The 15363-nt window shown below is 40.0% G+C and overlaps 1 protein-coding gene across 1 annotated transcript in view; it reads left to right on the forward strand.

The window, feature by feature from the left end:
* ZNF891 (zinc finger protein 891) overlaps positions 1 to 9080 on the forward strand; it is a 16307-nt gene extending 7227 nt beyond the window's left edge. The window contains exon 2 of the mRNA XM_011960877.1: positions 6843 to 9080. Within this exon, the coding sequence (XP_011816267.1) occupies positions 6926 to 8584 (1659 nt within the window). The 5' untranslated portion in view covers positions 6843 to 6925 and the 3' untranslated portion in view covers positions 8585 to 9080. The remainder of the gene's footprint in view (positions 1 to 6842) is intronic.
* The last annotated feature ends 6283 nt before the right edge of the window (positions 9081 to 15363 follow it).

Here is a 15363-nt window from a genome sequence, read left to right on the forward strand (position 1 = left end):
GCCCGGCTAATCCGGCCAATTTTTGTTTTCGTTTGTTTGTTTTTGAGACAGAGTCTCTCTCGCCCAGGCTGGAATGCAATGGCAGGATCTCGGCTCACTGCAACTTCCGCATCCCAGGTTCAAGCCATTCTCCTGCCTCAGCCTCCGCAATAGCTGGGATCACAGGCGCAAGCTGCCATGCCCGGTTAATTTTTTGTATTTTTCAGTAGAGACGGGGTTTCACCGTGTTGCCCAGGCTGGTTTCAAACTCTTGAGCTCAGGCAGTCCGTCCGCCTTGGCCTCCCAAAGTGCTAGGATTACAGGCGTGAGCCACCGCACCTGGCCATCTGCTTCTTGATTTGACTGGGTAATTATTTCTATTTGTGCTCCAAGAAATGTGTGTGTACATTTTTAAGAGCTGAATATGTTGAAAGACTCATAATAAAAACAAGAAACACCTTAACCCCGTCTCTTCCCAGTGGCAACCACTTGGAAATATTTAAGCAATTCTGGCTTCGAACTCCTCTCAGTATTTTTTTCTTCAATGATTTCAGACATTATTTTTAGATAAGAACTTTGGCTGCCTTCTTTCCACATCCTTAAATCACAATGTAATTATTTTACAAATATTATGATGTAGTTCTCCCACAAATTTTGGATAAATATGTTCAGTGTTTTCATTTGATGACTAGTCTTTAGTACTGAACCATAATATGTTTCTTTCTTGTACAAGGTTTACCTTTCTTGTTTATAATGACTGCCATTTTTATTCATTTGCTTACTTTTTCTTAAATCTATGTAAAATGTCTTTTGGTTCCATTTTCCTCAAGGGCTAATCTGTCATACAGTCTTACCACTTTTCTCCTTTTCTGGACATCCCCCTACAATGTAGATTGATCAGTTACTCTGTAGGCATGCAGCACACTGGCATACCACTGGGCTTCCCTTTTACCCTCATCAGTTTCCTCATCTCACCTCTGTGTTAGATCTCCTGTTTCCTATAAAGCACTTCTATTCCTGTTTGCTGGATTGTAATCTTACTGCCTTGAAAAAGGGTCCATATGATCTACATATATTAAAGTTGTAGAAATGAATAGAAATTACTTTGTCCTCACATTTGTGTGGTGTTTTCACCTAGTATACAAATCTCAATAGGAAATTACTTTCCATTAGAATTTTGAAAGCCAGTGAAGCTGGATAGGAAATGGAGCAGTGTTACTGTTACTGTTGAGAAGTCCTATTTCATACCTGCTAATGTTGCTTTATGTGTAATCTGTTTATCATCTCTTGGAGCTCTTTGATATTCAAAGATTTCATGATGATGTGTGTTCTAATATTTAAAGAAATTACTTGCTTTGATGGATAAATTCTTAGATACTGTGTTTTTTTAAGGAATAAGAAGGTTCTGGCTGGGCACCGTGGCTCACGCCTGTAATCCCAGCACTTTGGGAGGCGGAGGTGGGTGGATCATGAAGTCAGGAGTTCAAGACCAGCTGGCCGAGATGGTGAAACCCCGTCTCTACTACTAAAAATACAAAAATTAGCCAGGCGTGGTGGCTGGCACCTGTAATCCCAGCTACTTGGGAGGTTGAGGCAGAGAATTGCTTAAACCTGGGAGGCGGAGGTTTCAGTAAGCTGAGATTGCGCCACTGCACTCCCGCTTGAGTGACTCCGTCTCAAAAAAAAAAGTTTTCCCGTATTTGTTTTTTCCTCCCTTTTTTTCTTTCTGGAACACTGAGTAATCTGGGGTTGGACCTTAAAATTGCTCATATAGTTGTCTTTTTTTCACTTACTCTTATTCTTTTAGATCAGCTTTATTCATTTATTTATTGAGACAGAGTCTCACTGTGTTGCCCAGGCTGGAGTACAGTGGCACATCTCGGCTTACTGCAGCCTCTACCTCTTGGGTCCAAGCAATTCTCCTGCTTCAGCCTCCCGAGTAGCTGGGATTACAGGTGTGCACCAACACATCCAGCTTTTTTTGTTGTTGTATTTTTAGTTGGGACAGAGTTTCCCTATGTTGACCAGGCTGGTCTTGGACCTCTGACCTCAAGTGATTCACCCACCTCGGCTCCCAAAGTGCTGGGATTATAGGAGTGAGCCACTGTGTTCAGCCAAGATCAGCTTTCTAGAAAAGTTCCTTAAGTTTATCTTTTTTTCTTTTTTTTTGTTTGAGACAGGGTCTCGCTTTGTCGCCCAGGCTGGAGTGCAGTGGCATGATCTCAGCTCACTGCAAGCTCCACCTCCTGGGTTCACGCCATTCTTCTGCCTCACACTCCTGCGTAGCTGGGACTACAGGCACCCACCACCACGCCTGGCTAATTTTTTATATTTTTAGTAGAGATGGGCTTTCACAGTAGCCAGGATGGTCTCGATCTCCTGACCTTGTGATCCGCCTGCCTCGGCCTCCCAAAGTACTGGGATTACAGGCATGAGCCACTGCGCCCAGCTCTAAGTTTATCTTTTAACCCTTGTACCTTTTGGGGGAGTTTTTAAATTATAATTTTTAATTTCCTGGGAAATTAAAAAAAATCTATGGGGTTCTACTCTTATTTCATAGAGGAAATATCTCTGATTATTTTTCAAATAACGAAATTTTCAAACACATACACAAGTATAATAGTATAGTGTACCAATCATCCTATTTTGTTGTTTCCTGATGAGAAGACATACATATTTAGAATTAGCCAGCTGGACTCAGTTTAGATTATTCAATTTTGTTGGCAACATCCAGAGCATGGTAACCAGGAGCCAGTCAAACATATGCCTTCTTCTCTCCATCAGGCCTGATCAAGGTGTTGGCCTTGGCCACATCAGTGTCATAGAGCTTCTTCCCAAGCCTGTGAGGAAGGCTTGTTGACTTGGTGCTTGTTGGCTTTAAGATCCATAGTGAGCACAAGTGTGTTACCTTCTATCTTCTTCATGGCAGACTAAGTAGGAATTTGATGATAGCGTGGTGGTCAATCTTGTTTCTCCTGAGGGTGCTCTTCTAAAGATACGTGGGCTGCCTCCAGAGTCTCAGTTCTTGGGCTGCTAGAAGGTGAGTGACATGTGGATCTTTTTTTTTGTTGCTGTGGATGCCTTTCACCACTGCCTTTTTGGCCTTCAAAGCCTTTGCTTTGGCTTTAGCCTTAGGAGAGGCAAGAGTTTCCTTCTTCGCCATCAGCACCATCTTGTGAAAAAGGCCCCATCGTTCTATTTTGAAGCAAATCTTGGACATTATATATTATTTGTAAATAGCTCGAAATGTATCTCTGAATGATAAGTACTCCTTCTTAAGTAGGATATTCTCACACCTGCAAAATTTGTAATTCCTTTATATCAAATTTATAGGCAAAAGCCAGGGGGTGGGGTGGGAAGGGTATGCCTGTAGTCCCAGCCATTCAGGAGGCTAAGAGGCTAAGGTGGAGGATCACTTAAGCCAGGATTTCAAGGTTAGCCTGGCCAATATAGTGAGACCCTGTCTCTAAAAAATAAGTAAATAATAAATATATAGGCAGTATTCAGATTTTTCTGTTTTCTCATGAATTTTTAAAATTTATTTCTTTGACTCATGGTCCAGATAACGTGTTTATACAATTTGAAGTCTCTATGGTTCTTCCATAGAAAAATTATGTTTCCATGTTGTTTTAATTCCAGTTTCTCTTGCTGTCTGCTCTTTTGAATATGCTATTGTTGCTTTGAAGTTTGTTGTTTTCTGTTTCTTACATTGTCTCCTCTGAATTCCTCCTTTGCTTTTGTTTTCCTCCTCCACCCCACTGCTTTCTTCTGAGTTCAGCTTACATCCTTTTAGTAGTTCCTTCAGGAACTATCTTGAGTGGTAAACACACACACCCATATAGATGCCTTTTATATTGCTGTCAGTCTTTAGCATACAATTGAATTCTAGGTTGTTGTTGTTTTCCTTTAGTACTTTGAAGATACTATTGTATTGCCTTCTTGGCCTCTATCTTTGCAACAGAGAATTCTGTAGTCAGTATCATGGATATTCCCTTGTATATAATTAGCCTTTTTTCTTCAGTAACTTTAAAGTTTTACACATTATTCTTGATATTGTAGTTTACCTTCAGTGTAGCTGGTAGCTGGTATATTTTTAAAATGTATTCTACATGGCACATGGTGTACAGGCTTTCAGATCAAGGACTTATGTATCCTTTCAGCTTGGAGTAAAAACAATCATTATATCTCATATTGCTTCTTTTCTATTTCCTTTTTTTTCCCTCTTCTGGAATTCCTGTTCAACACATATGCACATCTTTAATCCATCTGGAATTTGTGAATGTGAGGGGTGCGTTTTTTTCCAAACAGAAAGCCATTTGTCTTGATATCATTTATTAAATAGTTCATCCTTCCCCCCACCAATTTAAAGTGCCATCTTTGTTATGTACTAAATGTCTAGCTACACATGAATCCATTTCTGAAGATACTGTTTTGTTTTCTATTATTGCCCTAATACCATTCTGTTTTACTTACGAGAGATTTATAATGTATTTTGAAATGTAATAGGGTAAGGCATTTTAAAGTATTTGCCTTTTTTATATATCTTTAATTTTCTTTTCTTTTTTTTTTTTTTACGGAGTCTTGCTCTTTTGCCCAGGCTGGAGTGCAGTGGCCGGATCTCAGCTCACTGCAAGCTCCACCTCCCGGGTTTACGCCATTCTCCTGCCTCAGCCTCCCAAGTAGCTGGGACTACAGGCGCCCACCAACTCACCCGGCTAGTTTTTTTGTATTTTTTAGCAGAGATGGGGTTTCGCTGTGTTCGCCAGGATGGTGTCTATCTCCTGAACTTGTAATCCGCCCGTCTCGTCCTCCCAAAGTGCTGGGATTACAGGCTTGAGCCACCATGCCCAGCCTAATTTTCTATAAAACTTTAAAAACTACATTTCAGGAAATCCCTGTTAAATACATAGATTAATCAAAATCCCACGGTGATTCACCTAGTGAATCTCAACATTTATTCAAATATTTTTTCCTGTTGTTTAGTAAAGTTGTTTAGTGTTTGTAATTAGTCCTATAACTAGAAAAGAAATAAAACTATGAGGAATGAAGGATTAAACCTGCAATACAATTCTTAACATCTTTTACTACAAGGCAAACATTTTCTTTCTTGAAGAGGAAGCCTAACTTTCTTTGTTGTTATTGTTGTTGTTGTTTGTGTGTGTTTTCTTTTTTGTTTTCAAGCAGAGGATTTCACCCTGTTGCCCAGGCTGGAGTGTGGTAGCATGAACATGGTTTACTACAGTCTCAACCTCCTGGGCTCAAGTGATCCTCCCACCTCAGCCTCCTGAGTAGCTGCGGCTTCAGGCACATGCCACCATGGTTGGCTAATATTTAAATTTTTTGTCGAGACCTAGAGTCCCACCATGTTACCCAGTCTGGTCTCAAATCCCAGGACTCAAGCAATCATCTGCGGTGGCCTCCCAAAGTGCTGGGATTACAGGCATTAGCCCCTGTACCCAACCCAGAAGCCTGACGATTTCCTTTTCCTTCTTGAAAGAAGGGTGTGGGTGTGGAAAAAATACCCCCATTCACATAACCTTAATTATCATAGGTTCATTTGGTTTACTCAAATTGTTGAGTTCTGCCATGGACTGAGGACTCTTCTAGGTACTAGGAATACAGTAAACAAATCAGACAAAATCTATTTCTAAATGAGTTTCCCTAAAGTGACAGACCTATATACACTTCTGGTTTAGGGACATAGCATCCACCTATCAAAGATCTTTGTCTAAATAAAAATGTCAGTTCTATAATTTTGTCCCTTAAAACTGAGTTCTATTGATGTACAGTATTGACAGAGAAGACTTGCATTTGACGGTTAACTACCTAGTCTTCAAAAAGTGAGAACTTTAAAAATATTAGTGTAATAAATTGTTTCGTGATTTGTCGTGATTCTTAAAGTCCCCAAGCATGTATCTTTTGTATTTACACTGTATGTTATTTTGTTATTTACATTAAATTCATTATGAAAATTATCCAGGAGAGTACAGTATCTAATATTAATAGTGCATCACTCCAAACTTGGGAATGCAGTTCATGGTTCTTCCTTTGTCATTTGACCCCATTCAAGTGTTAGATAGAATAAATTATCATAGATGACAATATGGACTTTGGGGAGGGAGGTTAAACTGGAACTAATAATCAAATGAACATCTGTTTCTTTTAAGTTCCAGGGTACATGCGCAGGATGTGCAGGTTTGTTACGTAGGTAACGTATGCTGTACCTATCAACCCATCACCTAGGTATTAAGCCCGGCATGCATTAGCTCTTTCTCCTAATGCTCTCCTTGCTGCCCTCCCCCGACAGGTCCCAGTGTGTGTTCCCCACTCTGTCCATATGTTCTCATTGAAATGAGCATGTGTTTCAAAGTCACATATATACCTTTAACTTCAATAAAATTCCTTGGTAGGGTAGCAGCCAAATTGTCAGTCCTGTAAGGTTATTCTTGTAAACAAGTTACAGAAGAAATGTGTATATAACAGGTGTGTTTCACAGGGAAATTATTTTTCTGTCCCAAAAGTTAACTTAAAAAATAGCAAGTAGTACATTAAATTTAATTTGACAGCCATGTATTTTTACTGGTTGGTTCTCTTTAGTTTTAATTTTTTTAAATAACTCATGCCCCATCCACCCAGAGCTCAAAGTGGTCTGAAGGAGAAGCCAGTACAAAGAATCAGGATGGTATTTCTTGAAGTGGGTAAGGATCATTATATTGCATGTCAGTACAAATCCCAGTAAAGATTTTAAGCTCATTAGACCTTGCTGGGATGTAATGGGGAGGGTCTACAATTTTGTATTCACCTTTCCCCAAATGGGGCCCTGTTTCCAGCTCTCTTACCTGAACCTGCTTCTTTGGCTACAGGGAGGACTTTGGGTGCAATGCATCCCTCCTGTGACTGGACTGGAGAAACAAGAACAGAAACATCCTGATCTCTCCACTCTACTATGCAGGCTTATGTACTCATAAAAATGGCAGTTACGGACCTGTCTTCCACATGGGCTTTGACTAAACAGGACTCTGCCCATTTCCATCTGAGAAATGCTGAAGAGGAAAGGATGATTGCTGTATTTCTGACAACCTGGTTACAGGAACCAATGACTTTCAAAGATGTAGCTGTGGAGTTCACTCAGGACGAGTGGATGATGCTGGATTCTGCTCAAAGAAGTCTGTACAGAGATGTGATGTTGGAAAATTATAGAAATCTCACCTCCGTGGAATATCAGTTGTGCAGGCTTACTGTGATCTTCCCATTGGATCAAGAAGAGATAAGGAATATGGAAAAGAGAATTCCCCGAGGCATCTGTCCAGACCAGAAGATTCAACCTAAAACCAAAGAATCAACTGTGCAGAAAATTTTATGGGAGGAGCCATCCAGTGTAGTGAAAATGATAAAATTCACAATGCATAATTGGTCCTCCACGTTAAAAGAAGACTGGGAATTACATAAGATCAAAAAACAGTGTAAGATTCCAGGGGAACATTGGAGGCAAGTGACATACGCCCCAAAGAAAATAGTATCTCAGGAGCTATTCCGTGACGATCATGAATTAGAGGAAACCTCTAAACTTAGATCAAAACTTATTTTTTCACAGAGCATTTTCGCGAGTAAACATTGCCAAAAATGTTACTCAGAGATTGGATGTTTGAAACACAATTCAATCATAAACAATTATGTGAAAAACTCTGTAAGTGAGAAGCTCTATGAAAGTCATGAATGTGATACAACTCTATGGCATCTTCAGAGAAATCAAACAGTACAAAAAGAGTACACATATTCTAAACGTGGAATGCACTTCACACATAATATATTTCACATACCTAACAATTTGCATATGGCACAGAATTCCTGTGAATGTAATAAAAATGAAACCCTGTGTCATCAATCATCCCTTAAGAAACAAGGCCAAACTCATACTGAAAAGAAACATGAATGTAATCAATGTGGAAAAGCCTTCAAAAGGATTTCTAATCTTACTTTACACAAGAAAAGTCACATGGGTGAGAAACAATATGAATGTAAAGAATGTGGTAAAGTGTTCAATGATTCCTCAACCTTAAGGAGACATATAAGAACTCACACTGGCGAGAAACCCTATGAATGTAATCAGTGTGGAAAAGCTTTCAGTCAAAAAACATCCCTTAAGGCTCACATGAGAACTCACACTGGAGAGAAACCTTATGAATGTAATCAGTGTGGAAAATCCTTTGGCACAAGCTCTTACCTTATAGTGCACAAGAGAATACACACTGGAGAAAAACTCTATGAATGCAGTGAGTGTGGAAAAGCCTTCAACACGAGCTCTCACCTTAAAGTTCATAAAAAAATTCACACCGGAGAGAATCTTTATGAATGCAGTGACTGTGGGAAAGTTTTCAGTGGGCTCTCATCCCTTAGAATGCATGTAAGAACTCACACTGGAGAGAAGCCCTATGAATGTAAGGAATGTAGGAAAGCCTTCAGTGTTTCCTCTTCCCTTAGGAGGCATGTGAGAATTCACACTGGAGAGAAACCCTATGAATGCATTCACTGTGGAAAAGCCTTCAGTCAGAGCTCTTCACTTGTTATACACAAGAGAATTCATACTGAGAGAGAAACTCTGTAAGTGTTAACGAATGTAGAATTGCTGTTTTCATTGTCTTAAGGTGGATTGCAAGCTCCTGTCTCAGTCTTTGTTCTCTAAAATAACCATTTAAGGTTATAAATGGCTCTTTCGTAATATAACATTTTGTTTTATAAATACTAATTACAACTTTTTTTGATCCTTGGCTGTTTGGAATTAGGTATTTTTAATATGTGAGGTATGTATATTTTCAGTTATCTTTTTATTGTTGGTTTCTGGGTTAATTCCATTGTGTTCGAAGAATCTGGACTATATTTTACTGCTTTGTTGGTGTTTTTATGAAAGTTGTTTTCTGGCCCAGTGAGGCTGCTATTGCTAGCAGCCAACCAAACATTGAGCTCATCTTTCCTTACTAATGAATTCAATCTTGGCCAAGAACAATAAGGTATGTGGTTTTAGAACTCTTTGACTTCTTGTAGCTAAGGGTAGCTATATCATTCATTCCGGCTGATTGAAAAATAGACATATCACTGGAAACAAAATTAGCTATCTTGTCCGCTACTTTTTGCACATCATCTTTGTCCCTATGAATTGGCCATTCCTGAAGCTGCTGAAAGAGCTATCTTGGGACCATAAAAATGAGAACCGTGGCCGAGGGATGAAGTAGAAGAAAGAGATCCCTGTTCCTCAAAGAAATCTTTAAATAGTTGTACCAGCCCTGCACTGCTTGTATTTGGACATGTTTCTCTGTGAGAAAAATAAAGTTTTTTGTTTGAGATGGAGTCTTGCTCTGTTGCCCAGGCTGGAGTACAGTGGCACAATCTCAGCTCACTGCAACCCCCACCTCACAGATTCAAGTGATTCTCCTCCCTCAGCCTCCTGAGTAGCTGGGATTACAGGTGCCCACCACCACGCCTGGCTAATTTTAGCATTTTTAATAGAGATGGGGTTTAACCATGTTGGCCAGGATGGTCTCAAACTCCTGACCTCAGGTGATCCACCCACCTCAGCCTCCCAAAGTGTTGGCGTTACAGGCGTGAGCCACCTTGCCCAGCTGAGAAAAATATGTTCATTGATTTTTTTTTTTTTTTTTCAGTTTTTCAGACAGAGTCTCTGTCTCTCAGGCTAGAGTGCAGTGGTGTAGTCATGGCTCATTGCAGCCTCGACCTCCTGGACTCAGATGATCCACCACAGTCTCCTCAGTAGTTGGGATCACAAATGCATGACACCATGCCTGGCTAATTTTAAAAATACATATTTTGTAGAGACAGGCTCTTCCTACATTGCTCAGGCTGGGCTGTTCTCAAACTCCTGGGCTGAAGCAGTCCTCCTGCCTTTGCCTCCCAAAGTGCTAGGATTACAGGCATGAGTCACCATGCCTGGCTTTTACTGATTTTTTTTAAAGCACTATATAAATAAAGTCAATGCAGTCACGATATTGTAGAAAAACAGGTATATAGAGTTAAACGTTTTATGTTGGATATACACATTTGAAGAGGAACATAGAAAAAAATATGGGAAAGGAATATTGACAGAACTTTTGTGCTTAAGCAGCAGATGAAGATAGAGCCAAGATCACTGAAAGCAAGTGTTCAGAGCAGCAAAAAGAGTATCCCAACATTTCAGCGTTGGAACCACAGAAAGTTTTCAGATCGAGGGGAAGTTACCAATTTTAAATGCTAAATAAAGCATGAGATTTTGTTGCTTGGTCTTGCAGATACCAGATTAGTTCTAACAAAATACAGAAGGAGCGGCATACGGTGGAAGAAAGAAGGCAGTGACTGCTGTTGTAGCTATTCATGTTAGCCTCAGAGGATGGTGAGACGTCCAGATGAAGAGGTTGGTATGCAATTCTAGAACTGAGGAGGTGTCTAGATAGAGATACAAATTTTAGTGACATCAGTAAAGACACTGTAACAGGCTTTGTGAAGGTGAATAAGAATGAAAAGAGAATGTCTGCCACCTACTCTGAAGACGTACATTTAAAGGAACCATAGTAGAAAACAAGAAGAGTGGAGTTTCACTGAACCAAGACAAACGAGTTTCAAAAAGGAAAGTGAAGTTGGCCAGGCGTGGTGGTTCACGCATGTAATCTTGGCACTTTGAGAGGCTGAGGCGGGCAGATCACAAGATCAGGAGATCAAGACCATCCTGGCCAACATGGTGAAACCCTGTTTCTACTAAAATACAAAAATTGGCCGGGTGGGGTGGCACACACCTGTAGTCCCAGCTACTCAGGAAGCTGAGAGGCAGGAGAATCACTTGAACCTGGGAGGCTGAGGTTGCAGTGAGATGAGATCTCACCACTGTACTCCAGCATGGTGACAGAGCAGGACTTCATCTCAAAAAAAAAAAAAAAAAAGGTGAAGGTAACTGTTTTTAGTGTTAGGGATCTAATTAGATGAAGTCTAAAAAGGTAAACACGTACAGCCATGTGAAGATCATTCATGATTGCAGTTCAAAATAACAGTGGTACATTGAAGATGGTTGCTAGATTGGGCTGACTTTAGGAATCAATGAAGGGCAAAGTAGTAAAGATTGGATGTAGACAAGTTTGAATAATAGGAGAAAGGGTAGTAGCTGGAGAGATTTGGAGTAAAGATAATATGTTTAAAATATGAAAAACTAGAACATGTTTGAATTCTAATGTGATGAATGTAGTATGGTGAGGTTTAATATGCAGCTTAGTAAAGTTTAATATAAGCTTCTGAGAATGGGGTGTAGCTGTTTAGAGCACAAACGAAAGGACTGGTGTTTGCCATGAGGCAGAGGGATACTTCTACCATTCTCTCAGGACTGGAAAAATGGGTGGGTTGGTTTAAATTACCTGTTTGTTTCCTTACACCTAAGTTCACTGAGCAGTGGTCAGAATATGTGAACTATATAATGCTATTTTGTGTTTCCTAAGAACTACTGTGTGGCAACCACTGCTAATTACTAACCAAATATATATTTTTTTATTCTTTATGAATAGATCTTCAGTTTTGCTAACAGTAGTATTGTGTTTAGCTACAAAACTACTTATCCCAACCCCTTTGTAGCCAAGAGATGCCATTTCTACTGTTCCTGGCCAATAAAATATAGATAGATGGTTATAGGTTTCATGGTAAGATTATCTGCTAAGAGGAAGGTGGATGAAATACTGCAAGGAAGTTTTAGTGAAGAAGATCTCTATATATTTGAAAGTCCTTCCAAGTTATCAGTAGAGCCATCAGTGGAGAAGACAGCAAGCAAGTAGCAAAGTCTATGTGAATGAGGAGAGGTCATTTAAATAAAAGATAGGACCAGGAGCGGTGGCTCACACCTGTAATCCTACCACTTTGGGAGGCCAAGGCGGGAGATCGAGACCATCCTGGCTAACACGGTGAAAACCCATCTCTACTAAAAATACAAAAAATTAGCCAGGCATGGTGGCGGGCACCTGTAATCCCAGCTACTCGGGAGGCTGAGGCAGGAGAATGGCATGAACCCAGGAGGTGAAGCTTGCAGTGAGCCGAGATTGCGCCACTGCACTCCAGCCTGGGCGACAGCGAGACTCTATCTCAAATAAATAAATAAATAAATAAAAAAGATAGCCAGGAAGAGAGGGAGAATGTGGTATAATTAGATGGTATGAGCCTGAAAGGAAGGAGTGATTTTTACCAGGCTACAATGGTTAGAAGCAGTGTTAGGGAGCAAGGAAGATACTGGTCCCACTTCCGGCCTGTGGATATGTGGAATACATGGGAATAAGCCCACTTGTGATGTGATTATTGTCAGGTAGGGGTTTTTTGCTCCCCAGAGAACAGCCAAGTTTAAATTAACGAAAGGAAATGTTCAGGGAAATAGTTGAGCATATTAAGGGAGTTTATTAGGCGAACCTCAGAGGGCACCATGAAAGAGTCTCCAGAAGGGCAGGGGTTTAGGGTTTGTGGCTTTGGCCTGAGAAATACAGAAGATTGTTATGACAGTATTGATAGAGGAAAAAAGATCAGACCAGGGTCATGACCAGTGAAAACAAAATTCAGAGGGAGTATAGGTTAAATCCCAGCAGTCTATAAGAAGATGATGGGTACTTAGCTTGCAGTCAGCCAAGATCGCGCCACTGCACTCCAGCCTGGGCGATAGAGCAAGACTCTGTCTCAAGAAAATGGTCCCAACTGCATGTGGTTCTTGAGTGAGATCATCTTGAGGAGTACTCAGCAAGGGATTGTACTTTGGTTGGTTGGGACTGGAATTTCACTCTAATTTTGGCCCAGTGATCTTTGAATAGATGGACCATCTAAATCTGAACATGTGAAATTCAGAATGCTCCAAAACGTGAAACTATTTGTGCGCCGACGTGGCTTTCAAAAGAAATGCTCGTTGGAGCATTTAAAATTTTGGATTTTCAGGTTTGTGATGCTCAACTGGTAGGTGTAATGCAAATATTTCAAAATTCAAAGCACTTCTGGTCCCAGCATTTTGGACAAGGAATACTCCTCCTGTACACCAGTGGGCAGACTCGGGCATGGTCTCGCCTGGCATCTCACCTGGGTTTTATTGCAATAGCCTCCTAACTGGTTTCTCTGACTTGAATCATACTTTGCTTTAGTATGTTTTTTATGCAGGTGCCATGGTATCCTATTAAAAAAAAAAAACTTTGTGGTTTTTAATTATAAAACTAATACATGCATAGAAGAAAACAATGTAAATAATTTCTGCCCTACACAGAAGGGAAACCCCAGATTCTACTGCCTTGAAAAAGTAATATTGTAGGTGAATGTGCATTCCGTCAGACTATGTACATACAAACATTTGTTTTCATTTTATAAAAATTGAGTTATACCTTTTATCCCACATCTTTTTTTTTTTTTTTTTTTTCTGAGAAGGAGTTTCACTCTTGTTTCCCTGCTGGAGTGCAGTGGCACAGTCTCGGCTCACGGCAACCTCCACCTCCCGGGTTCAAGCGATTCTTCTGCCTCAGCCTCCCAAGTAGCTAGGATTACAGGTATGTGCCATCACTCCTGGCTAATTTTGTATTTGTAGTAGAGACGGGGTTTCTTGATGTTGGTCAGGCTGGTCTCAAACTCCTGACCTCAGGTGATCCGCCTACCTCACCCTTGCAAGTTGCTAGGATTACAAGCATGAGGCCATCATCCCCAGCCTATCTGACATCTTTTTAAACATCTTTCTGTGTCAGTGCATGAAGTTCTATTTCATTTGTAATAGCTGCTTAGGATTTGATTATATGCTTGTACCATAATATAATCCATTTGCCTCCAGAGCTTTTATAACAATACTGCAATCAATAATATTGTTTATATCAACTGTTCTCTACACTTCCCAGGGTGATCCATCTAACGTACTAACCTGATCATACAACATTTCACTTTTAATCATCTTCTGGTATTTTTCTCCAATTAAGATAAAATCTTCTTACAAGACCTTGCTCAAACTCTTACTTGCCTTTTCAGGCCTCATCTCTTATTATTCCCTTTATCTTCACTGTCTCCCGAACTTAACGTGTCGTGTTTATCCTTTCGATATTGTATCCTTCATCTGCTTTAACAATACTTGTCACACTTTCACGCTGTATTGCCTGTTTGTGTATTGTGCCCTCTACACTGTAAGTTTTGGTAAGGTGGGAACTTTGTCCCAATTTTTCACTGTTTTACTCTTATTACATGGCCCAGTGTAGGTGTTCAGTTAAACATTTACAGTTCTTCAACAAATTTTGTGCCTTTTCTTTTACTTAGCATTCTAGTGGAAGTTTAACTTAAAAGCTCTTTAAGTGATTGTGAGGTAAAAGTTGCAAGGAGCTGGGTGCAGTGGGTTGTGCCTGTAGTCCTATCTACTCTGGAGGCCGAGGTGGGAGGATTGTTTTAGCCTAGGAGTTTGAGACTAGCCTGAGTAACATGAGACTCCATTACAGTAACAATGCATGGAATTAGTTTTTCTTCTAGGTATAGGAAAATGTTCCACCATAACAGGTGTGGAGAAACTAAGACTTAGGACAACAGCAGTTTAATGTTATTTATATTATGTCCCTCTTCTAGTCCCTCTCCTCTCTTCCCTCATCCCACTCACCACCACCCCATTCACTACACAAGCTTAGTTTATTTTTTGTAGAGCTAGTGTTCATATTTTGTTCCATTATATATTATAATATGAAAAGGGATGAGTTGACCAAGTATTGGTGAGTGTGTGGTATACTTGCTTTAGACTACCAATGGAAGCATAAATTAGTACAAACTTACTGGGTGGATATGGTGGCTCACATCTGTAATCCAAGCACTTTGGGAGGCTGAGATGAGTAGATTGCTTGAGCCCAGGAGTTTGAAACCAGCCTAGGTAACATGGCAAAACCCCATCTCTACCAAAATAAAAAATTGCCCATGGTAGCATGAATCTGTCCCAGCCACTAGGGATGCTGGGGTAGGAGGATCACTTGAGCTGCAGTGGGGTTAAGGCTGCAGTGAGCCGTGATTGCACCACTACACTCCAGCCTGGGTGACAGAGTAAGACCCTGTCTAAAAACAAAAACAAAAAAAAAACTTGGGAAAGTTAAGCAATAAATGTCCAAAGCTGGAATATTTATAACCTTTAAATATTTAAAACCTAACAATTTTAAACTGAGATATTATGAACGGATTGTTCATATAAGCATGTATAAGTAACAGTACTCACCTCAGTTTCATGCCCCAGTGAAAAACTGGAAAATTCCTAAATTCCCAGTAACAGTCAATAAAATGGAATATAATTCAGTCATTAAAATGTAATTCTGTGTGGATTGACATGTGGAGATATATTTGATACATTATGAATTTTAAATAGTCACAAAATATTATGGTATGACTTTT

This window comes from Colobus angolensis, unplaced genomic scaffold (genome assembly GCF_000951035.1).
Source record: "Colobus angolensis palliatus isolate OR3802 unplaced genomic scaffold, Cang.pa_1.0 Scaffold115, whole genome shotgun sequence".
Classification (NCBI taxonomy): Eukaryota; Metazoa; Chordata; class Mammalia; order Primates; family Cercopithecidae; genus Colobus; species Colobus angolensis.